A 24872-nucleotide genomic window follows, 5' to 3' on the forward strand; every position below is an offset into this window, starting at 1 on the left:
CAGCCAATTGTCAAATATTGTACTTTGCGAGATCCAAGCGACAGATATTGTCCACAAACAGATGAACCGAGGCTTGTTTTTTAGTGGATACAGATTCTGGTTGGAGATCTGCGTCAAGAGCTACACATTGAGATAAATGAGAAGTATATAGCAATATACAAAGTCCTTCTAGGCCAAGCCGTTTAGGAGTAGTTCAATCTGAAGATATCGTTGAACACGTAGTAAGAGTTTCCGTCTGGGATCAAGTGGAAGACCTGCGAGTAACGCTGAGCATTTTGCTCCTCATCGATCAACAACTCACCGGTAACCATGGCCAAGATGTCGCCGTTAGGGGAGGCAGGCTGGGCGTCCAAGGTGGAGATTCTGTGGGCCACTTTTTGGAAAGGCAAAGACACCAACTTCTCGACAATGTCCTTAGCACCTTGGAGCTGGGAAGTTTCGAAGGTCAACATGGACTGGTCTCTGTACAAGTTGCCCAACTGGTTTCTGTCCTGGTCAAATTGCTGGTAGTAGAAGTTGCAGAACTCGGTGGCAACGGTGTTAAAGTCAACTACAGGTTAGTAAAGCGGAAGACACAAAACTTGAAATCCGACTCAAGAAATGGTATAGATTGTCGCAGGGATGAACTGATTAATGCGAATCGCCTGATTTCAATAGAGCATCGACCTCCTATAGATGGAAAAGGCAACGTTTCTCGAGATGTGCTATGTGATTAATTTTGGCGTGAACACCAATACACAATTAATCAATTGGATTTGTGCATCCAGAATGGGCAAAAGCTATCCTCAGATCTTCTTAGCGCGTTTTCGGTTCCCACTGCATGAGCACAGGCCGCGAAATACTTCGGGTCTTCCAGTTTACTCGATATCGGAATTGAACGATTTTGGTCTCATCTGCAAGATACATACCAGACATGTTGGATTGTAGTTTGTTTGTGGGATTGAGTGCCTACGATCTATTCTTTTTTTTTCTTCATGGTGTCGCAACATCATATACCTATGTGCACACCGGGACATCAACTGGTTTGATCGGACTTTGGTCTTTTTCAATGTTCGCTGTATTTTTCGAAATCGCTTCTTTGATGATGATGCGGTGTATAAGCACATTGCAATAAATGAATGGGTTACTATTATTCTGTTTTTTTTTTTTTTTTTCACGAGACAGACTACGTGATCCGAAGCTTCAAGAGCATAGCGCATGGGAGTACTGATGTGATGCAGCGTGTTTCATGGCCAAAATAAGTAATAGTTCTAGAATTGGCTTTGAGAATAAAATTCAACAAGCTGCAGAGAAAAGTTTAAAGTGCATCTGGCCATGACGAGGGATGCTTTAACATTTGTTAGCTTTGGTGACGTGACTATAAAGTCGTTTAGTTTATTGTGAAGCATGCGGAGCACAATTTAGACGCAAACAAATATTGAATAGGTCATATACGAGACTCTTTCCCGAGTCATGTTTCTCATGAAAATCATATGGGCGAGATATCACTTGACTGTCCAGACTCATGTCTTGTTGAACAACACTTCTTTGGACTGGAGATAGCAAGTGACCGACAAGTATTTCATAGATGTAAATATTGAGGAACATCATCTAGAAAGTCCTATTCGACACCAGTTCTTGAATCCAATTTCATGCTATGTAAGTGCATGGGTATACCTGTTCATCTCATTAGTTAAAGAGTTATAATGTTTTCTGGTGTTTGTTACATATTATGTCGATCCCCCAATATCAGAAACTGCTAGAATGTGTATGACTTTACAATGTAGTTTGCATACACCGATGAACGCTCAAGTTTCAAGACCGCTACGGACTTTCATCAAGAAAGGAAAATACCAATAAGCTCTCGTCAGTAAACCACCACAACCACTAGCAAGCATTTGAAAGCACATAGAGAAGTTCAAACAAGCTGCGAGTAGTCTTTTAATATACCCTTCATGTGAGTGTTGGTGATCTTTCCTCTTCTGGCCTTCTTCTGCTTACGCTCCTGCTGCTGTGGCTTTTTCTTCATCTCTTGTGGATCCTCGCCAGTTGGCTTAAGCGAGTTGTCCACCAAAACCTGGTATAAGCTGTCCCTGTCAGGAACTCTAATCTTGTTCCACAGCTCTACGAACTCCTCGTCGATGTTGCCGATTTCACCCCCAAGATTTGCCCATACTAACCGCGGTGCATTCTCCTTCTTATTACGCAAGACAAGAATCTTGTTGTCTTCCTCAAGCTTGGATATAGCCTCTAAGCACCCGGACCACCCATCCCTGAGTTCCTTCACCGATGTACCTTTGAACGTGGGCTGCAGCCTCAAAAAATTTAGCAAGTCGTCTGCGGTACGGATGTTGTGTAGAGACATGTACTCTAAGGTGTTGGTGGCTGGATCATACTTGATTCTGTCAATCTCCTTTAGAAGGGGAAGCAAAGTATGCGTAATGTCGAACGAAAGATACCCTTCCAATTTCTTCACCAGGATTGGCGTATCTTGCTGCTTGATGTACTCCACAGCTAAGTGGAGTCTTGTAGAGAGATGTGCACCGGAAACACCTTCCAAAATCTCCTGTTTCTGGCGTTTTGCCTCTTGGAAATTACTGTCTTGATTGTCACCATTGCGCTTGTGAGGTGGCTCTTCGACCACCTGCTTAGTCACGGGTTTTGGTGTCACAGCGCGCCGAACAGCAACCGAAGGGCCAGCCCTGATACGGTTTTTGAATGCAGACAATTGAGACGAAAGATCCGACATGTTTTGGGTTTCGTGTTCCGGTTACTTCTACTCTAAGAGTGTGGTCGGCTATGATCTGAGGTAGGATCATGCAGAGTACGAGACATGGTGCACGGGTGTGGCCTCTGCAATGCTTCGCTGATGACATGCAGCCCCATAGGCCTATGCTCGCCAGAGATATTGATGATCATCGTGAATATTTATGAATGGCCATTATCATTTCTAATGGGGTCGTGAATCATACTTGGACTTATCCATTCAAATCTGGGTGCTAAATTAATCTGATACTTGGAATACGCCTCATTCTTCGAATACAGTATAAGTGGTTCATAATATGAAGGAATGAAACAATGTGCAATACGAAGAAAGAATTTAATTTAAACTGACAAAAGAAATAGCAAGGTAAGGACGGACTCTATGATGGTGACTTCGCCGTATGATGAGTATCGAGTTGTCGGCTCGCCTGCCTCGCTGATGCTCACAGGGTTGGTGTGCATATAGCCGTTTCTGCTGTCGCAGTATATAAGACGTTTTTTTTCTCACTCCCCTCGAGATTTCTTTCACTCCATGGATGTTTTCTTGCCCTGATGCCGACAAGGCATTAACAGATTGAGCCTAGGTATTGGTCACGGGAGGGCATTCTAGAATGAGATCAACTTTGTTTGTGACACCAACTCTAAAACCATCGCTGTTGGAGGTCGCCGGCTTTTCGAAGCAAGTGCAGATCCATGAAACGGTGATGACCTGAATGTTGGGACATTTCTTTCTTTTTTTTTTTCTTTCTCTTCTTGTCATGCTGTAGATTTTTTTTGGTAAGACCGATTGGCCCCGGTCAAGGTTCCTACAATAAATAGTTTTCTCCCACCCTTCCTCTTCTGTTCCTTTCTCGAGCGGAGTTTTCTTCATCGACGCTAACGAGCTCATTGTTGAGAATACGGTAGACAAGCCTCTCGCCAACCCGGGTACCCGTGTTGATGATTTGGGCCCAAGGCAAGTTCTTGTTCATCCCTGAGTTCCTGATGTCGATGATTTTGTTCCGAAAGCTTTTCGACTCCCCGTCACGCGCGTCACCATCCACAATAACTTCACCGACCTCGTACTTCTTGCCTCGAAAAAGCGTGATTTTTTTGCCATCTATGTTCACTTCTCGAAGGTCAGAGCCAAATACGGTAGTCAAATACTCCTGAATGAGCTTGAGGTTGACCCATATCATGGAGGACATGTTGAGATAGTGCAAAGTTGGCTGACGCTTTTGCAAGCACTGGAAAACCTCTTTTTGCTGAATCATCTCCAAGTGGGATGTATTGATTGATTTCAAGCTCAAATCACTCAAGAACACGCGGCCATCGCCCTTGTTGCCGTACTGAATATCTGGCGCAACCAAGTTGACGGGTGGAAGCAAACTGTTGTATTTTGGAACAGGCGTGTTAAATGTTCCAAAAGAAAAGATGGAAGATGCAGATGAGGTGATCCCGGCCAAAGAAGACTTCAAGATGGATTGATGAGCGGGATGGTCCGTAGACAGCGTTGAAGGACCCAAAGACTCCACAATCTTGAGCATGTCCTTACTGTAGTTATTCATAAGGTCATAACTTTGATAGCGCGACTGGAATGCCCTCTTCACTCTATAATCTGTCGATAAAGAAAGGCTGGCCAAATTCAAAGATGCCAAGTTGGGACATAAGTTGATTAAGTGAAGAATGTACCCAACAGGGAGGTCTTTGGACGATGCATGGTTGAGTAGAAACCTGTTCATCGTCGGGTGTGGTCTTGCGGCGCCTGGTGTCGTTTGCCTCGATGTGGTGTTGAGCTTTAATGTAGACACATCCGGGACATTCACGTTCGACTGGGATTTTCTTCTTTTGAAATACCGGGAGAGCTTCGTGTGTTTTGTTCCATTTTGGGATCGCGCCGCGGATACGAGATTGGTGCAAGACTTCGACATGGGAACAGCCACGTGGTGGAGAGCATAGAGGTTGGTTTTGAACTTCCAGTCTCTCCATCCGGCCAAGACTTGCGATAAATATGCGTTGATATCTTCAGAGTTCTGCGACGGCGACGCTGCGTGAAAGTTTTCTTCGACGGCCGGGTCTACGTCCGCGTTTCCGGCGCGGAGTTGGGACAAGTCAACGTCCAAGACAAACGAGCCAAGAGCACTATTAAGTCGGAGACAAGTTATGAATTGAGCGTATCGATAGGTGGATGTGAAACACACGTGGCGATACACAAATGGCTTTGCTAGCTGATAGAAGCTCTTGCTCGTATACAAGCAGTTGCGGTACGAGTCGCGGTCATCGACGTAGGTGAAGATGGTGACGAGGATTTCTGGCGGAAGCAGCTGGAAAGTTAGATTTGTGCGGCCCGAAGCGCGGCCCGGAGGGGCGCCCATATGTAGATGCCCATTTTTTAGGCTCAGCACTTTCCGCGTGATTCTCAGCGCTTTCATAGACACGTCCGAAAGCAAACTGCGGTACTTCATTTGAAGGGCCGTCTTCGGCTTCTGCAGCTGGGTCGACTGGAAACGCGCAACGATATCCTTGATTTCCAGCGGCGAAAGATGAATCACACGGTGTGTTTGGTAGTCATACGTAAGACTCGGGTTCACGAGCGAGCGGTAAGGGGGAAGAGAATCATGTTTGCGGATCTCGGTCATCAGATGCAGTGGGCGGATCTCGTTAGTGGAATGGAGTGTGGGGTAGTGGCACTAGAGTGATGGGAAAAACGCAGATGGGCGACGGCGGCACTCAGCTGTATGTGAAGGATTCGTGCTTCAAAGTTGTACCTTAGAACCGACCGGCGAGCTCGTGGGGTGTAGAGAAAAGAGGTGGTATGGCACAATCTAAGAGCAGATGAACAACTGATTGGGGCGTCGCGTGCGGGATGATTTGCATGGGGCCGATATGCTATAGGGAGGAGGCGCAATATGCGCACTGATAAACTGGAACCGCAAATGGGCGTGAGGCAATGCGAAGAAAAGGGGTAAACAGAGACGGAAATATGGCGGGCTTCGCGGGCCGCACGAACGGCTCTGCAATCAAGGGCCACCTGCTTCCAGAGATCATATGGCAAAATCCTGCCACTAGGCAAAAAAGTGGAAAGCAGACACAGTGTCTTCCGTTTGCTGTCTGCCGAAGACGACATTTAAAATAGCTTGGCCCATGACTGTGGGGGCGAGCCAGGGCCTGGGGGTGCATACAAAGATGCTAGCGGCGCCGGATCTTTGTTATTATTGGCGGTGCGAAAGGCCCACAGACAGCAACGCACTAAACCAACGATACTACTGGAGAGACGGCAGACAAAATAAAAAGCAGGGTACTTTTGGCGTTCCGAGCCTCTCGCCTTTGGTTTCGTATTTGAATATAATTCAGAATTAGACACGGCGCCCATGGGGCAGACTGTAGTGGAACCCTTGCAGTGGCTTCGTTTAAGGTTGCGCCTTCTGGGAGTACGGCGCAGATGCGCGTTGGTCTACGCACCAGAACTACTAATGCGGACAGTGGGGTGTTTCTTGCGAATACAATGCCGAGGGAACTTGTCAAAGTGGAAGTGGCAATCTGAATCTGAATTGTGCCAGCCTTAGAAACTTTGGAAGAGGCCTGACAATTTGGGTCTGTATAGTAGCATAATAGAAGCCTATTCCAAACGGTGCCGAAACCTTAAGGTACTTATTTGGCATGTTTCGTTTCTTTTACTTTATTAGAAACTGTCTCGAGCTATAGACGCGAGAATCCAACCGACGCATTTCCTCAGCAAAGAAGTCGAACAAAGGCTCGAGATGATTGGCAAAGGACAGCATCTAGGATTACCGATCAAATGAATCTAGGCTGTAAATTTGCACCACAAACGTTGTAGCTCACCTTGCCGCCCACGTCCTACTGTCTTTTAGCTCGATGTATGTTCAGCGTCCGTGGTAAAGCCACCCGAAGAATGGCCCCACCGCATGCGTTCAAGGAGTTTTATTTGTAAACTCTCGTGTTGACATGATATAGCTCTTTCACATGAAGAAAAAACTCGGAAATCCTTCATACCCTATTCAATGCCTTCTCCGTCTGTGCTCCCTTCATGGCAACTTTGGCAATGTGTTTAGTGATGCCTGACAAAACAAAATGGTGATGGCAAGTAGTTACGTTGAGAAAAAAATTAAAGATATGCATTCTTTCGCCTCACCGTGCATAATTCTAACTTCTTCGGGTGCTCTCAGCGTTGGCTTTCACCTACGAGATGTCGGGGGCAAAACAGCGAAGCATTTTGTAAAAATCGAATTCGATTTCAAGATTGCCTACAAGTTGTCGTATATATACGACCATATTATCCCGAAAATCAGGAAAAACGAGAACCAGGTGGCGGTGTCACACTGGTATATATCACCGTCAGGACGTCTTGCCTCATGGGTATACCGGGCGCCACCAGCGAAGGGTTAGAGAGATCATTTGATGCAAGGAACATTCGATCATAATACTCAAGAGCTTCTTGATCGGAAAAATTCAAAGATCGGAAGTTGCTCACAGTAAACTACAGCTTTAAGCGAGATTATGCCCCTGGGTGTTCGATATTCGAGAGATTAAGTTCAACACTTCAGGCGCCTCAAGCACAACGGAGTTGTCGCTTCTGCATGCAGGAGCGTCTCCAATGAATCAGCACTTGTTTTTTCTCTAGCCTTGGATGATTCTTCGGCCTCACTTAGAGAGGTCCTGAGAAACGAAAGGGAAAGACCACGAGCATATTTGGAGAACTGAATTACGATACGTCCTTCTGACCCAGGACGCACCATTGTATGCGAGATCATTGGATGCAGGGCCAAGAGATACGTCTTCCGCGACAACTTGGGAGGATGCTCATGCGACTTCCGTGATGCGGCGACTCTTGGCGGAAATACCAAAATTAATACGGCATGTTTAGACGGGAGTTTATTGTACACGCTAGCGCGAAAGACTTTTTATGATTTGACCAATAAAGTTTAGACCAAGCCACGAGAAGCCCCCTACACTCGCTGCTGGCGATCCGAGTGCACAGACATATCCGGTCCGAGTCAAACTCAGATGTTTGTAAATAAAGTAATGCAATCTGTGGAGAATACGCTTGCCAAGAAGATGGAGACAGACGGCCTTTTACTGGGCTCCACTGCAACACAGATACATAATTCGTAATGCTGAAAAGACTCTTACTTCTCGCCTAGAACTTTTACTGCTTTGAGGTAAAAATTTTATGTGAGCAAATTTTCAAAGAGGCTGTTTGAAGGGCCAATCCCGGAATGTGCCGCGACGTCCCGAGGCGCTTCCCGACCGCAGCATTTTGTCCATATTGCAGCACGGCAGGAAGCAGCGCGCGCATGTGTTTCATCTAGTTTCGTTTCTGTTCACAAAGCATGAAATTATTTAGCGCGAGAGAAATGCCAGTTATTGTTCGGGCTGAGCCAACAGCAAAATTAATCTGTTTATTCCAAAAATCATGGGTAAGCCCACTTGTAGACGGCAATGCGCGGACTGCATTTTATTGCATTCTGTACTTCACACGTATTAAACTAGTCCATCGTTTGAACCAAGAAAAAACTACAAGTTGGCTGATATTGGGGGCTTCAAAACAATCTGGTCATGGTGATGTATTCAGATCTCAACAAATCCCCTTTGTGTGTATTTTGATATTCTTGTCAATTTTTGGGACCATTGTAGTGTATTTTACCACGTACGTCTATCTTAGTCACAAATTTCCGTTCAATTAAAAGCCAGCTGTGGTAAGGCGTATCAATGAAGCCTTGCAATTTTCTGGAGGTAAGATTTTCACTTTCGTTAGGTACAGGTTTTTTCCTGGCACGGAAGGCCTCATGCACGTCTCATTCTTAGAGAAAATGTAGTCGGGGGTTTTATTTCCGAAATTTAGAATTTCGGGAGAAACCTTACGAGGCCTTCCTTAAGCCTCTTCTACGCTTATGGAATATGAGAGCTAAGTTTAGTCTTAAGCAATACGTACTAGTAAAGCTCCTAGGGATTCTACAAGTCCAATACTAAGCTTTGCGGTAGTGAGAGTACTTGCAACGGATTCCTTGGCATGTACTGAAATGTAGAAGAGGTACGAGACAGCAGAAACTTTTTGTGGGTGGGCGGACAAAATTTCGGCGGGGAAAACGGAGTGAAATCGCGGGATTCCGAAAGTCAGCAAGCCCTAGTATGGCTGATGTAAGCTATCTGCCGGTGGTATTTCCTGAAACAGCAAGTCTCGGCCCACAGAACTGCCGCGGCAATCTGAGTGAAGTCCCGATCCCATGCGAGAGTGCGCATTGTCAATAGTGGGCTCACCATGCAGAATATACATCTGCGGGTTTGTCCAATGGAAATGCCTGGGTAGTGACATCATTCCTGAGTGGCAGCCTTCATACAGGGGGTAAAATCTCACCCCCGATATTTGCGCTTAAACTGTGCAGATAAATCTCTGATGCGGCTGTTTCATGCCGAACTTCAGGGCGGCCCCAGTCCTGTATGGCCATGTCTCCCAAAGTGCAGCAGCGCCCCATATGGGGGGCATCAATGCCGCCTGAGTGACCCGCCCACATAACCTGACTATTTTTACCTTTTGATACTTGAGAAAACAGAGAAGAAAAATAAATGCTCTCAAAAGTAAATACATGCTGGTATCTAGGATGGCTTGTGTTCCAAGAAGGTGGAACTTGGGTCTATTGTCCTGCTGCATGTGCCGATTGTGCATGTGCTTGGCCCGCCTTAGATTGCTGAGTTCCGCCGCAATTACGTGATTCGGGGAAGCCCGGCATATGCATTACTCCCCGGATGTACAATATTGGTCTCGTCCTCCACATGTGGTGCTGGCCGTTTTCTATTTAGCTCTTCATATCTGTCGGGCATTCTGAAGCTTATTATTTGTTCTATTTCGACTTGCCCTCTTTTGCGTTGCAATAACCCCAAATCTTTTAAAGGGCCCATCAGTTTTCAAGCGGACTTTCCTACTTTGATAACCTCTGTCATACTCCCCAAGGTTGACACAGCTTTCAAATCGCCTGCGAATACTTTGATTACATGAAAATCATTTAATAGGTCATACATCGCTATCATATACGCATGCATATTCCTTAAGCTCACGACTAACACATCTTATTTTAATTCCCAACTTTTGGAATTAGCAAGCATTCAAAAGTCTCAGCTGAAGAGTAATTCATTGTGCGGAGCTAAAGATATTGGATTTTCCCTTCACCACAAAGTATCTTGCTGTCTTTTAAGTCACGATCTACAAAGCTCGATCAGCTAATCTATCAAACCTTCCCATTGTATCTATTCTCCACGTTTCCAGATGTCCCTGTTAGAGCCAACATTCCACGGATATATCCTCTCCAATGAAGATGCTTTATGTGTGATTGAAGCTGCTCTTGATCAAAAGCTTCCTTTAGTTCAGCGCAGGCCGCTAGATAGAGAACGGCCTGAACTTATACGCCTGGGAAACGTGTTTGTGTTCATCGAAGAATCCTCCGACATCAAGAGGTGGACGGACGGCATAGCCTGGTCGGCATCCCGGATTTTGGGCCGTTTCTTGATTTATCGCAGACTTGACCGGAACGCTCTATTGAGTAAGGATGATAAAAAGAAGGCGTCCCGAAGTGGCAGGAGGAAAGGGTCCAAGGACGCTCAATACGTTGGAGAGGTCGACGTCATCAAGAGGGAACAGGCGTATCCACCTTCGCTGGCCCCAAACGACTTGCATTCGCACTATGATAATATCGATCCACATCATTCGGAGAACCAGGATATGTATCCGAATTTCATCCTTAACGGACCCACGCCTCCATCATCTTCGGGCACAACCATCCCAGTTGCTCAAGATCGCGGGTTGATGAAAAAGACGCTCACTCTTACGATCCCTCCGTATGAGTCTGACTCGGGCCTGACGAAAACGATCCATCTCATATCGTACTTCAGTGCGTTCGATGTATTGGCAGGGAACTTGATTCGCCCCTTCCAGACAGAGCTAAAGAACCAAGTGATTGCTCCTACCTTATGGCTGGCCATGAGGAGATCATCTCTTGGGGGGAAGCTCTTGTCGGAGGGCGAGGCCAATTTTTACTTGGACAGCAAGTATCAGCTACAAAACATGACACCTGCAAATGGCAATGACCGGAGGCTACTGCTGGTGATTCATCCGGAATCCCGCGGTCAGTCCGTACATGAGCTTCCCCGCAGATACTCGTCGGTGTATTCCATTGACTCTTTGAAATCCGTACCATCAAGTGCACCTGTGTCTGCTCTGTCTCGGGCTCCATTTGGCGCTCCATTACCTGCTCCAATGACTGCCCCACTGAGGTCTCTGCTGACCACTTTTCCTGGCAATGAGCATCACTTCTTTCCCGACAGTGATTACTATACCCGCAAGCTTCCTTATGAGGAGCCCCCGAAAAAAAGAAGCAGATCGCTCCAGACAGATGCGCCAGATTCTCACTATTCCTCAACCGAAAACTTGGCTCCTGATGAGCATTCTGCGCAACCTCCAAGACAACCGTATCTCGTTCAGAACTATGTACCTTCGCCATTGCAACATCCCAATTTTGGCGGCGGGTACAGAGACTTTCGGCCAGAGGTTCCAATTTCTTCCCCGTTTTCTGGAACTCCTGTTTATGACACCAGTCATTATGGACCTGAAATGTTTCGCAATGTGCCCCCTCCTATGGCGCACCCTGTTTCACACGAGCACGCAGATAGTGGGTACGAGCCTTTTCTGGCACCGTCAGTTCCACCGACGTTGAACAATCGTGCGTTTGGACTTCAAGTCTCACGACAAGCACCACAGTTACCATTCGCTTTCAGCAATGTACCATCGTACCCTCACTTCCCACAACAAAGATGGGATACGCTTCCTACAGCTAGTCCTTTGGGAGTTGCGGCACCAAGACTCGAAGGCCATGCAGAGGATGTTGAACACGAACACCATGAGATCTATGAGTAGCTGCTTCTATGTAACTGGTTTCGTGCAGAATAATAGTTGATCTCATATAGACTGTTTTTTAATTAAATATAAAGCAGACCTTTCGAAAGTATCACTTTTGATTTAGCTCTGCTGGTTGTTTTTCCACTCTAACAATGGAGCCAACTCGCTCACCTGGCCACTCTTGTATTGGATAAATGAGTGTTCAAGGAGCTCGTCGGTGGAAGCTCTGTACTTCACGTCAACGCAAAGACAGATGGACAAGAACTTTTTGATTGAGTTGCTGAGCAACTCGGGCTTCTTAAGCTTTGGTGTGCCATTGGTCGCAATGAGGTACAAAGCTTTCAAAGGCTCTTCGTTCAAGTAAGGAGGCTCACCCTCTATCATCTCAATGGTCATGATCCCCAACGACCAAACATCTACCTTCTCGTCGTACTCCTTCTGCTTCACCACTTCGGGGGCCATCCAATAAGGAGTTCCCACCATAGTGGCGCGTTTGGACCTCTGATCAGTCAATTTCGCGCAGAATCCAAAATCAGTAATTTTGACGTTTCCCCCAGCGCTGAGAAGCACATTGTCAGATTTGATGTCTCTGTGAATGATGTGCTTCTTGTGCAAAAATTGTAGGCCTTTAAGAGTCTCGTGGCAAATGGTCGCAATCTGCCTTTCGTTCAACTTGCACTCGTTGTTCTCAATAACCTCAGTCAAAGAGCCCCCCTCCATGTACTCCATGATCACTAACAAATCATTGCTTTCTCGCAAATATGAATCAAGAAAGTTTACGATATTATCGTGTCGGGAGTCTTTCATGACAAGAATCTCATTGATGATCAACTCCTTTCTGGGTTGCGCTTGGAGATCCATCTGCTTGATGGCAACCTTCCTACCGTTTTGGCCAGGAATGAGAGACTCTGCCAAATAGACTTCACCCGAAGCACCTTGACCAGCTTTCAGTATGATTCGGAAGAGGGATGAAGGGTCATCACTATTGACCACAGTCTTTAATTTTGCAATCACCTGTTGGTCACTGAGCTGCTCCTTTTCCTTCTTTATCTGCTTGGCAGACTTCTGCAGCGTGGCGGCTGTTTTTGGCTCAGGCTTCGAGGCAGGCTTCAAATCAGGTTTCAGGGGCTTCAACTTGAGACTCTTTAGTGTGAGGCTGTCATCGGTTTTTGCCGACAGCGAATCCATTTTGGCCAAGGTTTGCTTGATGTTTTCAGAGTGGGCCTTCGCGGTAGGTTGTGCATTAAGAGGCAACTTTGGAGGTGAAGTCTTGGGCACCTGAGTGTATGTGCCACCGCCCAATGTTGAGTTTCTCAAAGGCTGGGTTTGATTGTGAGAAATGCCTGCCTTGTATGAACCAGACTTGGTTGTTTGCTGAGGATATTTGGGGTATTGACTGGACAGCGACGCCACAGGTTGATTCATGGGCTTGAATGGCTGCGAACTTTGGGAGCTTGTATGCGTCTGTTGCCCCGGTGGTGGCGGGGCTCGTCTTTCGGGGAGCAAGTCCTGGCTCTTGGAGCCCAGCCCTGCATTCATTAAGTTGTTAAGCGGAGACACACCAGGCTTTTGCAGCAGGCTCAGAGTTGTGTGAAACGGCGCCGGGGGTTTTGGTGCAGCTCTGGTCGGGCGCAAATCATACTTGGGGTCTTGGGTCGCCAGTTTTGCCGTTGGATGCTTCGTCCAGTCCTGTAAGTTCATCTTCGGTTGCTCCCCTGCACCAAGCGCCGGAGACGCCAGGGGAGTGGTTGCGTTGGACCCATTGATGTCCGAGTAGAATTCGAGCACCTCAATCACAGCCACGGGGTCTTTTTTCCAGTCCTCGTTAGTGATTTTGGAGTGCTGGAGCATGGACTTCCACGCGTCGGGCAAGCCGGTGAAGTTTCCGCTCTCCGGGTCAAAGCCCACGTGGACTTTGTGGGTGAAGTTGATGGGACTGGACACCCCCAGATTGCCCATGGCAAACGCGCCGTGCTGGTTGATGGTCACCAACGGGCACTTGGTGGTGAAGGCATCGAGCCAGTCCAAGTAGTCGCGGTGGGTCTTGATGGAGACCAAGAGCGGCTTGGTGCCGTTTTTGGGCACGATCTCCATGGTCTGCGAGGTCTTGTTGTAGCCCAGATTCGGCTTGATGTTGATGGAGCCGATCAAGTTCAACGGGAACAGCAAGTCGAACTCCAGGTTCGCGGTTTCCGAGGGCTCCGTCTTGAAGAAATTCAACGCCCGGTCGCCGATCGACATGTACCGTTTGTTCCACCGGAACGACGTGAATATGCCGTCGTCTTTCAAGTAGACCCAGCCACTGAGCTTGCGGGCCGACGTGAATTTGATGGTGTCGGAATCCTTGTGCACCATGCCCGGCGGCGGCGGTGCGCGGCGGTGGCCCCGGATATCCTTGTTCAGAATCGTGGCCATGGCGTGAAATGGAGGACCGACGTGGAGGCGTGGGGAACACGCTGAAACAATGGGCAAATGATGCCGGGGGGAGGACGCTGGATGGGCGGGGTTTTCACGAGGAGAGTGTGAGTGTACTCGTGTGGGTCACACTGGCTCTGGCAGCAAGCTCTGCTTTTTTTTTTTGCGTGCTGGCCTGGTGCTGGGCTCAATAATGGGACTTCCACTGGCGATCAGGGTCTGTGGCGGAACGTGGTGGATCTAAGCCGCGAAAAAGCGAGAGAAAAAATAAAAAATGTCGAGACGTGTCGGGCGCAGCACCAATTTGCAATTTGCCGGGCTTCGGGCACTCGGCAGTCAGAACCGGGAAAAGTTGTGTGGTTCGGCAAGAACGTGTTTTGGACGTTAGCCTGCGTCGCCCGACTGGGCCCCCGGCGGGGCGCTTTTGGAATTATGCAAAACACAATGGCCTTCTCAAAGCCTCAGGGACATGGACCCGCAGGTCGCGTCTTGCACCGAGCGTGGACACGAGAAAAAGGGGACGGAACAAACCCGGGAAAGAAGAACGCACGGAATGCAAACAGCACATTTCCTGGAAAACAAGGCGCATGCACTCCGAAGGCCTGGGGCCGTTTGGCCTCGTGTCTTTTTGCACGTGATGGGTCCAGCGGTCTTGTCGAAATGGCCACGTCTGCGAGAAGCTCTGCATCAGGGCTTGGGCCACTCGGCTAATACCAGGCGCCGTGAAACCTGGCTGCTTGCCGATGGCAAAATTAGTCGACAATACCTCCAGGCGAAAACAGAGAAAACGCCACATGTGGGCGTGTTCTGTATGGATGGCATTTTCTACGAGCGGCGCCTTTTCTACTGCCGGGGCTTTGGAAAGTCCAGGGTGCCAAGGCCATGGGGCCAGTGTATCCAGTATTGGGCTTCCGGTAGGGGCCTGTTTCATATCAAAGGCGCACCCGCACCCACGAACGCCGCGGCGCAACAGGCGCGGCCTGCATGGCTCGTTTGGTCCCACGGGCCCAGCACTGCGGAGGACGCACCATGGATCCGGATGTCCGTGCAAACAATAATGGCGTTTCACTCACCTCCAGTATGTAGCTGAGACGGCCCCCTCGACCTCGTTTTTCTCAAAGGGCGATGGCCGATTTGCTGAAAATTGCGTGCAGGACACCGTGTTGTCAATGCGCAGGGGATTGGATGTAGCCATGGGAAAGTAAGACAGTTGCTGAAGCAATTTATTTCAGTGGCCCTAACCACGGCTTCGCGCCTGAGGTACAATTTCCGTCTGTATTTGTCCGAGTGCGGGGTTGGGTCAATTTAATCATGCGTTTGTCGGCATGACACGACAAATATAAAGCTTCTTGGATTGCTGGAATGGACAGTGCTCGAGGTGATGCTTTGGACTGACGGCGTCGCGCATTGGGCCGTCCGCACCTCCGACAAAAACGCCCAAAACAGACATTCTCTTTTGTTGCCATCTCGAGACAATTCCATGACTTATCTGCTGGTTGGATCCAGCAATCTCGGCCACGTTCAATCGATCAAAAATCCATCAAATCCATCATTGCAACCGTGGAAAGCAACAGTGTAATCAAAGGGTCCTGCGCCACTATTGCTTGTACCGCACTTCTTTCCGCGAGCCAGGCAGAGTTCAGGCCTTCGCTTAGTCCTGTTTTTGATAAGACGTCTTGGTCACCGCGCCCACGCTTTCACACTTGACTCTGATCTTGATGTCTACCAGTGAAGTGATATCCTTATATTCCCCTGGTTCGCTTAGATGTCTCCTGTCTCGCTTAGATGCGAGCAGCAGATGGCGAGATCCGACAGTTCGTCCGTCATGTATTGTATCTTTTACATCCTTTCCACGCTTTCTCTTCCAGCACACAAAAAATGGCTTTTTCATGGCATATTTCCTTGTTTGCTTGCAAGTAGCCAGACTCTAGTTCCACAAGTCCGATTAAGGATTTTTTTTTCTGTCCAAGCGGCTGGAGGACATACCGCTTCCCCGTACTACGAATGTAAATCCTGTACATTCCAACGACACATGCGCAACCGGAAGAACCCATTCTTGTCTCTCCTAAGTCCGCCAGAACACGGTAAGATCAAACCTTCCGACCCAAGAAATGGGATTTTTTTCCCGGAAGTTTACGGCCAAAAAACCTGCCGTTTCTCCAGAAACCTCCCCAGAAGAAGTGGTGAAGCACTCTGGAAAACCGGCTCGAAAGTCCCCGTCGCCACAATCTCCGCTTCATACACCAGAACCCAGTAGTCTCTCGGCCAGCGTTCTTCCCCAGAGTTTGCTCGTGCCGCAAAACCCGGAGCTCAACTCACATCCACAGAAAAAACGCGTCAGTACAGTGGTGGACGACGCACATTTCGCAGACTTCGAGAAGGATGATTATGACGACAGAAGCATGCTGCTGTATGGACACTCTGCGCTGCACTCTCCCGACACAGACAGCACAGATGACGAAGACTACGAGGAACATTTACACGTGGTCCTCGAGCGAGATAGGCTCCACAGCGTGTCGCAGCTTTCGGCGCTAATGGGCTACTGTGGGCTCGGCTCTCTGGTGAACAAGGAGTCGCTCAAGAAGTTTGCCAACGAAGTGCTGGGACGCACGTTCCTGCTATTGGCAAGCGGCCTCAAGATCCACCGGCTTTCACCTACAATGCGCCAGGCGGATCCGCGGTTCCACGACTCGGTCATAGGCAAGCACCAGCTAGAATTGCTCACGCTGTTGAAGAACCTGATCAGCCGGTTTCTCGATACCTCTGGAACGACCACATCGCCGTACGACTTGTTGCAGAACAACAAGACGCTATTAGCTCGCTACGGCAGTATCAAGGATATAATAGGACGGGGTGCGTACGGTGTGACACGGATAGTAGACTCTGGCGAGGAGCAGGGCGTCTCGGGCAGAGTCAAACGTGCTTATGCCGTCAAGGAGCTCCAGAGAAGACCCCAGACCAGCACAAGGGCAGCAGAGACGCGAGACCAGTTTATTGAGCGGGTTATTTCCGAGTTCATTCTCTCGTCCACTCTCAACAATAAGCACGTGGTGCGTACGCTTGACTTGATGATTACGCTACCGGAAAAAAGCCGGCTTTCTACCTGTGACTTCCACGACGAGGTGCGGATCTCCCAGGTCATGGACTGCACTAGCGGTGGTGACCTCTTTCACTACTGCAAAAAGTCGATCACCACCCACGAGTACTTATCCATCGATGAAATCGACTGCATGGTGAAACAAATCACTAAGGGTCTCTGGTACATTCATAGCCATGGCGTAGCCCACTGCGACTTGAAACTTGAAAACATTCTCTTGGAGAACGACCCGCATTCCATGCGGCTGGTGAATGGGAAGAGACGCTGTCGCCTTAATCTAAAAATCTCTGACTTCGGTAAATCCAGTGTTGTACGCACGCATTGGGATAGCCAGGAGCAACTCTCCACTTCAAACGTGCCAATTGGCAGTGAGCCTTACATGGCCCCAGAAGAGCACACAAAATCAAGTAGAGGCATTTCACTCTTGAAGAAGGACTGCTGGGCTTTGGGAGTTATTGTGCTCATCCTCTTTAATATCCGGAGATCTTTCTTCTATAAGAGTAGCGGTAACCAGTTCCAGCTAGAATTCTACGATACCAAGGCGGGCGAGTCCGAAACGAAGACATATGGCGCAGCCTACCTATGGCAAACTACCGAGCCAAAGTCCCTCAAGTTGGCTAAATATAAGGATGCTGTATTTGGGGAATACGTCAAAAACGCCATGCTCTCCGATTATGATAACAAGAGCAAAGAGTGGTCGGTGCGCAAACACGGGAAGTTCATTCCAATAGAAACTATGTTCGATATACCGTTGAATTTTCTGGATCCGAAGTATGACGATGATGTTGATGGGTTTGAAGCGGGCGACTTTGATTTGCGCAAGTATTGCACCTATAAGCTTCTCGATATAGACCCGGCAAAAAGGTTTGACGCGGGCGACTTTCTCAAGAGTGACTGGCTTGCCTCTGCTGAAAGTTGCGGCGACTGAGCTGAACATATGTGCCTTTTTGTCGCACGGTGGAAAACACTATTTGGACTACTAATGGTATATTAATTAGTTTATGAAAAATTGAATGCAAGTCCGTACAATATTTAGACTGATTTATCGGAAGCATTTCAGAAGTAGACTTGTGGGAAGACACGAAGCGGATTGCCGTCTGGGGCAAACTGGAAACCGGAGTAGGTAATTAGACGTGAATAGCAAGGTGGATTGGAATTGAATGCAGTTGAGGGAAATTACGCAGAGTTCTCAATAGGTCTCAGACATGTCTAAAACTCTGTAAACGTATCCGCATATGGATCTTCGACTCCGGTGATTCCATAGTCCAAGTCTTTATCCTCAGGGTATCTGTCAAATTGAGAAGTATCACCAACGCCAGAGGTAATTGGCGGTTCATAAGGTGTTTCGATATCTCTCGATAGCAAGCGCTCCCAAATAACTTCCTTGAACCATGGGTGAGACTTGACATCCTCAGAGCCATTTTGCAAATTCCCCAACCTTTGGGTTAAGTCCTTTACAATCAACTTTTGAAGCAAGTCAAGAATGTCTGGTGGTAAGTAATCAGGGTATGTTATCGTCCCATTTAAAATGTTCTCGTATGTTTTCATGGGCGTGGGGTCGTAGAACGGAGTATATCCCGTGAGCATCTCAAAAATCAAGATTCCGAAAGACCACCAGTCAACGGATTTGTTATAAGGCTTAGTGGCAACAACCTCGGGTGCAATGTAATCAGGGGTTCCACACAAAGTATAGGTGACGTCGGTGACCTCTTTTGCGAATCCGAAATCCGTCAACTTGATATGTCCGTTTTTATCCAACAAGATGTTTTCTGGCTTCAAGTCTCTGTATATGATATCGAGGTCGTGCAAATACTCGATAGCTAGGAAAACCTCTGCTGCGTAGAATTTGGCCACAGGAATAGGAAACCGCTGCGATTTCCGTAACAACGTGAAAAGCTCGCCGCCTTCTATGTAATCCATGATCATGAACAAATTGTGGCAATCCTGAAACGTGCCCCACATACGAATTATGAACGGGTGCTGTGCCAACTTTAACATCCGACGCTCGTCGTTAGTATGTTCCACCTGCTTCATGTGTACTACTCTCTGCTTCTTCAAAGTCTTCATTGCATAAAAACGCCCATTGTGCACGGACCGGGCTAAGTGTACACGGCCAAAAGAACCTGTGCCCAAAGTCCGCAAGATCTGGAAGTCGTTTAGCGAATATTTGCCTTTAGTTGTGGTATCTCTGTTGTTGAGTTTGGAAGTTTTGCTGGCGACGTCTGCAGCTGTTGCGCTTGCATCAGCAGATATAGGTGTAGATGTGTTCATTCTGTAACAAAATCCGAAGGCACCGTCACTATTGAATTTTGTTTGTTCTAGTTGTTTTGAGAAGTTTCCGCTAATGATGCGAGAATGAGCCGTCCGGATGTGTCTCTTAGACTAATTAATGTTTAGAACAGAAGATTGGACAACTTATGTGGTCTTAATTGCTAGCTGGTGTTTGGCCTCTGGTAGCAAAGATGGCGCAGTTTGGAGAACACTGGCAAAGGTGGTTCTAGAAGTACAATCTAATCTCCAACAACAGACAAAAATTCAGGGCAGATCACAACGTCCGTTGTGTGGGTTCCTCTGGATTCTGGCACAAATTGTGGTGAAAATTGTCTCGAAAGCTGAGAGAGATGAAGCTCTTTGTCTAGGGAAAAACACAATTGTTCAAAGCAAGGGACTTTCTTGCACGGACGAGCCAGCGCGCATGCAGGCAAAATTCCGTATCCAGTTCAGCAATTTTCTCTCGCTCGGCGATTCTCTCAAGGCAAGGTTTCTCCATTGAATCTCACAAGGAGTGTTCGAAGCCGGAAAACAATTTCACAGAAGATTGTGAGGATTTGAATTTTCAATTTCAGTTAGGCCCCTGATTTTTATGATTGCGCCCAGACTCGACGTTTGACACCACTTTCGTCTTATCTGTCCAGCCCGCGGAGGCGTGCGGAGGATCATTTATCCAGTGCAAGTATATAGCGCAATTCAGATAGTGGTCCCGCAAAGCGAAGGAAAGAGAACATGGTACGGCTTTTACAATGGTTTTAAAACGTCAATTCTTCCTCCTCTTTACGCTTGATATCTTCTTCAATTAAAGAAAGACTTTACGATCTATTGCGAAAGGCACAGGCTGTCGTGGCTGAAGCCGTTGGTGTGCCACAAGCGCATGACTGCACTCACAAAATTCACGAAACGCCGCTGACCTATTTTTTCCTCCCTTAGTTCTCTCATTCCTGGGTGCTCAGAGGCTTTGTCGAATACAATCCTACATAGACTGAAATATATCGTGCACAAACCAACGCATGCTGCCCCTATGGAGTTGCAGTTCGTAGACAGATACTTCTAGACTTGCTGCAGTTGTCTCAGAATATAACCTGGTTGCACGGGTGGTTATGTGGCTCGTACACTACAAGCCGGGATTTATATTCTTTAGTCTCGCAAATTTTATATCATATTGTGCGTGCTCAACTTCTTCATATGCACGGTATGCAGTGCGGAAAAGCCAGCAAGAGCAAACACAGAATACCATTGGTTGAGAGCTTTGGCTTTGATGCCCCCTTACATCATTCAATCTGACAATAATAACACGTCGCACAGATAAACTTTTTCTTTCCTATCAATGAAGCCAATATTCGTCAAACTGATCGTCTTCGTCAACGGGCTCTCGTTCGCTTCGAGCCGCTGCCCGCACACTCTCATCCCGTAATCTCGATAGGGTGTCCTCATTTCCGTCATCGGACCAATACTCAAATTCATCCCCTCTTTGCCTGACGTCTCTGTGTACACTTTCCCGAGAACTAGCAATATTAGATAATCTCCTTAGCGGGTACAACCCGCTCTGATTCTGAGGAAGGTGCATGCGAGGATGAGAAGTTGCGCTATCATCAAGAGCTGGAATGAATCCAACAATCTGAGATTGGGCTGTTCTACACTTCTCGAATAAATCATTTGAGTTGAGGGAATCAAATCTCTCGATAGAGAGGTACTTGCTCTGTTTGAAAGTAGGTTTTGGACGTGACAAATCGTCAATAAGCGTCTCTAACACTTCACAAAAGCCGGCTTTGTAAAGTATTTCCGCTCTTTTTTTCAAAGAGATCTCATTGTCTAAAGAAGATCTTTGCGAGCCGCCAGCCGTATCATAAGAATCTGCTGGATCGTCCTCTTCTTGTTCTTCGAAATCTCCAACTGAAATACCCGACTGATTAAATTGACTAATAGAAAACGCGCTATTCTGCGGTGTATGAATAACATCCATCAGACGAAAGTTTGAGCCTTCAAAAGCATGATAACTGGAGATATCGTTTTTCCATGTGAGATTGATCAAGATCCAAGTGATTGAGATTTTGACTTCATTGAGGTGATTCGCAAGTTTAATGATTTCGTTTGCGTCCAGTCCACAGAGCTTGGTTTCAAGAGACTTCAGCAATTTGACCTCCAAAAGCCTTTTCCAGACCCTCAAAAGAGGCCTCTGAGGAAAATCTGATACCCTCAAGAAAGAAATATTGGTATATCTATGGTCCTCCAAATAATTAATCGCAACAAGAAGCTTGAAGTAGTCTGTTTTGTGAACGATACGAAGAACAAATTCGTCATCTTTCAAGAAAAGTTTGTCAATATCCGAACGCAGATTTTTAAATGGCAGAAATAAGTCGAAAGACAACAAACTCTCCAAGATGTACTTGTTCCACGTACGCGGGAGTGGTTGAAAATTTGCATTTCGTGTGGCGAATTCAACATAGAGTTTTTCAATGGCTTCACTGAAGTATGGTGATGCTGCTGTCAAATTTCGTAATATCTCAAAGGCAATTATTTTTTGCTGGAGCCTTATTTCGTGAAGTTGCGAATCTGCTTCCGTGTCGACAAACACACCATAAAGAGATAATTCGAAAATCAATGATAATGGAAAGAAGTCCCAAATCATTCTTCGATTTTCCTCGGTTTCGTTGTATAAATAATTCTTGATCACCTGCAATATGCCCATTTGAATCTTCAATTGTTCGAATGCAATCTCATGTACCTCATTGCCAGAATTCTCGATCTTCTCGCCCTGATTTCTGCTACGAATCGAAGACTTGAAAAGCAAAGCTAGATTTCTCAAAATCCTATCATGATTGACGATTTCATGTCTGAAAGAACTGAAGTCAAGAATAAAATTGGCAAGGATAGCAAGAGTCACAATCTTTTTCTCACATAAAGCCTTTCTTGCTATTCTCTGTTTTCCGAACAGTCCAGTCTTGGTCGATGCAAAGAAATCGACCACATGGTCGACTACCGACATTCGACTAATAATTTTGAGCAAGCATGAAATCAAGTTGCCTTTCTTATTTGGGGTAGAATCCCGATCATATCTGGCGCTTATGTCGGAAATAACATTTCCTTGGTTCACCTTTCTTTTTGAAATCAGACTGCGCGGCACGTTGGCGTCGAAAGTGACAAAAGAGCTCTTGATGGAATTGCAATCAACAAAGAATGTTCTTAAAGTAGATACGGATCTAGAAAGCGACCTCATCAAGTAAAAAGCGTTAGTGTTTAACGGATGTTCAAGCAAAGTGAGCAAAACACTAACATTTTCACCGAGCCACTCAAGGAGTTTGTTGGATGGCTCTGAAGAAGGCGCTTCTTGCAATTTCCAAAAGGCTTTGTAGCCAAGAATTAGTTGGGTGCACATAAATTGGTAGTTTTCAATGACTTCAAAAATAGCCAAACAAAGAAAATTGGGTTCTGACTTGCTCTCTTTACCGGTGGAGAATGAAGTAATCCTGCGGCGAAAATCTTCACTTGAGCTGGTAAGCACACTTAGAAGAAGCAAATGATTTGCTATTAGGCTGATTTCTGATTTTTGTGCCAACCAAAGCTCTGTTTTCAGCCCCCGAACGTGTTTTATAAGCGCAGAAAAGTCCATTATTCCTTTACTGTCTTTGTATGCTCGTTTGGCCATCTGAATAAAGCTTAATACCGGACTAAACTCAATGAGTGTGGCGAGATCAGCCATAATCTGTTTGTCCACACCCGTATTTTTCAACTGGACACAGAATTTGGGGTATTTGATACATAGATCAGAAAGAATTGTGATGGGTAGACGCAAGTAGCCTGGAATTTGCTTCATTGTTTGCACGTCGTGGTTTAATAGTTCGACAATTCGGGGAAACATTTTTTCAAATACCAAACACGCCTGTTTTTTTTCTGAGACACCATCCGGCAACAAATTCAACAAACGGAATTCAAACAAATTAAGCGCAGCAAAATTTAACACAGGGTGATTGCTGGCATGAAGAAGGTTTAGCAAATATTGGTGAAATCTCTCGGACGCTAAGAAAGTGTACTCTGGTGAACAGGGCTGCACAATATCAACGTCCTTTGTGAAATTGAGGATTTGGGCAGTCGCTATTGTCATAGCTGAGGCAATGTGAAATGTCATATCGTTTTGAATCATGTGGATATTTGGCACACCTACTGTGGATATAGATGTAGCTGCCAAATTCGCACGGGGGCCGTCCAGAAAGTTGGTCGAAAACACCTCATCTAGCTGCAATTCTAGATGTCTAATGTTTTGTGTGAGAAACTGCAGAGCTAGGTCAAACTTTCGATTCGTGCTTTCATGAGAGTCGAGCTCGAGAAGCAAGGGAAGGAGGTTGAAGGATTTCAAGACCAAGGGTGCATAAGCTCGTGGCGCGTCTTTTGTCTTGGTAAATTGAGCAAACAATGACGAGAGAAACTCCCATAATGTATGCAGACATTTCTGAGGAAGCATTGAAGAACGAGATTCTGCAAAAAGCATAAGCACCTGGATGGAATCGCAGAGAACTGGTGATAGGAACTCCCATACAATCACCCTTTTGCACGAAAGCTGGATGGCCGTGAGCTGAGGGAAAACACCACCACTCACGTGTCCTATCAAAGCTAAAAGCGCAGATACGCATGGGTCAAGTGCAGTAAATGGTTCTATTTTCTGCTGAGAGGCTGCCATTTCTGCAGAATTCAAATTCTGAGCTAGTAGTAAGCGTAAAACAATGATCGCGTCTTTCAAATCAGAAAGAGGATCAGAGGCTGAGACCAAGAGATTTTTGTTCTTTTTTTCATGCCCGCCGACTGAACTGTTTTCGTTCCTGACTGGTGCCGACTGTGAAACAATCTTTTCGTGGAATTCTGGTACCATACCCCTATCTTTCCAGCTTCGGTCTGCAGTGAGGTCACACATCTTGAACGTCTCTACGCATTTCTGCAAGTGCTCGAATATCCATGCACAAAACGTTTTGTCCCGAAGAAGCTTGACTTTGAGTTCATGATTTCCAATCAAGGCGAGTTTAAGTTCATTTATAAGGTGACGTCCGCCGTTCTCGTCCAAATCTAGATGGCATGCTCCGGGCTGATCATTAAGGGCATCGTTTGTCTCAAAATTCAAGGTCATTATGTATCTAGTTCCGAAGTTCAAAGGTTACATGCAAAGTTCCGGAAAAGAGCTAGGGAATTCTGATAAGAGTAGAGTATGTGGGGAAATCGAAAGCGCAACTATCGCAGCGATAACCAAGTGCAGTTCCGCCACACCTGCCAAGACCTGCAGTTAGCTTAAAACAGGGCAGGGCGAATTGTTTCGGGACCGGCTGTACCTTTTGATTTATAAATAACTTGAAGCAATAATAACATAATCCATATATATGTTCACTGAGCAGAATGACAGAAGCTACACTTTCTCAATTGGTGTACTCACTATAACTACTTCCAAGGGAGGAATGTCGCACCAAAATTGTT

At 46.7% G+C, this 24872-nt stretch overlaps 9 protein-coding genes across 9 annotated transcripts; 3 read left to right on the plus strand and 6 right to left on the minus strand.

Moving 5' to 3' along the window:
• Positions 1–23: 23 nt before the first annotated feature.
• Positions 24–563, minus strand: NTF2 (Ran GTPase-binding protein). Its single transcript, XM_018856152.1, has one exon. The coding sequence runs from the start codon at positions 450–452 to the stop codon at positions 183–185; it is 270 nt and encodes an 89-aa protein (XP_018710345.1). The 5' UTR covers positions 453–563; the 3' UTR covers positions 24–182.
• Positions 564–1897: 1334 nt separating this feature from the next.
• Positions 1898–2728, minus strand: METBIDRAFT_45232 (transcription factor TFIIE subunit; the record flags this gene model as incomplete). The annotated part of the gene is made up of 1 exon (XM_018857895.1): positions 1898–2728. The coding sequence occupies one exon, from the start codon at positions 2726–2728 to the stop codon at positions 1898–1900; it is 831 nt and encodes a 276-aa protein (XP_018710346.1).
• Positions 2729–3548: 820 nt separating this feature from the next.
• METBIDRAFT_45630 (uncharacterized protein) lies at positions 3549–5360 on the minus strand (the record flags this gene model as incomplete). Its single annotated transcript, XM_018857939.1, has 2 exons — positions 3549–4754; positions 4803–5360. 2 exons carry the CDS (start codon positions 5358–5360, stop codon positions 3549–3551), a joined length of 1764 nt encoding a protein of 587 aa, XP_018710347.1.
• Positions 5361–10003: 4643 nt separating this feature from the next.
• On the plus strand, positions 10004–11647 carry WOR1 (transcription factor WOR1; the record flags this gene model as incomplete). The annotated part of the gene is made up of 1 exon (XM_018854272.1): positions 10004–11647. One exon carries the CDS (start codon positions 10004–10006, stop codon positions 11645–11647), a length of 1644 nt encoding a protein of 547 aa, XP_018710348.1.
• CLA4 (serine/threonine protein kinase) lies at positions 11599–14278 on the minus strand. The gene has a single exon (XM_018855015.1). The coding sequence runs from the start codon at positions 14042–14044 to the stop codon at positions 11750–11752; it is 2295 nt and encodes a 764-aa protein (XP_018710349.1). The 5' UTR covers positions 14045–14278; the 3' UTR covers positions 11599–11749.
• A 1-nt stretch (position 14279) lies between these two features.
• Positions 14280–15201, plus strand: METBIDRAFT_208466 (uncharacterized protein). Its single transcript, XM_018855014.1, has one exon. It carries the CDS (start codon positions 14514–14516, stop codon positions 15132–15134), a length of 621 nt encoding a protein of 206 aa, XP_018710350.1. The 5' UTR covers positions 14280–14513; the 3' UTR covers positions 15135–15201.
• A 1293-nt stretch (positions 15202–16494) lies between these two features.
• On the plus strand, positions 16495–18060 carry METBIDRAFT_20260 (kinase-like protein; the record flags this gene model as incomplete). The annotated part of the gene is made up of 1 exon (XM_018854950.1): positions 16495–18060. A coding segment is annotated over one exon (1566 nt), but the record flags the coding sequence as incomplete, so codon positions are not given.
• Positions 18061–18350: 290 nt separating this feature from the next.
• Positions 18351–19412, minus strand: TPK1 (cAMP-dependent protein kinase catalytic subunit TPK1; the record flags this gene model as incomplete). The annotated part of the gene is made up of 1 exon (XM_018857800.1): positions 18351–19412. The coding sequence occupies one exon, from the start codon at positions 19410–19412 to the stop codon at positions 18351–18353; it is 1062 nt and encodes a 353-aa protein (XP_018710352.1).
• A 1327-nt stretch (positions 19413–20739) lies between these two features.
• Positions 20740–23874, minus strand: METBIDRAFT_45154 (uncharacterized protein; the record flags this gene model as incomplete). Its single annotated transcript, XM_018857884.1, has 1 exon — positions 20740–23874. One exon carries the CDS (start codon positions 23872–23874, stop codon positions 20740–20742), a length of 3135 nt encoding a protein of 1044 aa, XP_018710353.1.
• Between the last annotated feature and the right edge of the window lie 998 nt (positions 23875–24872).

This window comes from Metschnikowia bicuspidata (genome assembly GCF_001664035.1).
Source record: "Metschnikowia bicuspidata var. bicuspidata NRRL YB-4993 chromosome Unknown METBIscaffold_5, whole genome shotgun sequence".
In the NCBI taxonomy this organism is placed as follows: Eukaryota; Fungi; Ascomycota; class Pichiomycetes; order Serinales; family Metschnikowiaceae; genus Metschnikowia; species Metschnikowia bicuspidata.

Coding starts and splice junctions, on each gene's coding strand:
- NTF2 (XM_018856152.1), bottom strand. CDS start 452: ATGTTGACCTTCGAAACTTCCCAGCTCCAAGGTGCTAAGGACATTGTC.
- CLA4 (XM_018855015.1), bottom strand. CDS start 14,044: ATGGCCACGATTCTGAACAAGGATATCCGGGGCCACCGCCGCGCACCG.
- METBIDRAFT_208466 (XM_018855014.1), top strand. CDS start 14,514: ATGGACCCGCAGGTCGCGTCTTGCACCGAGCGTGGACACGAGAAAAAG.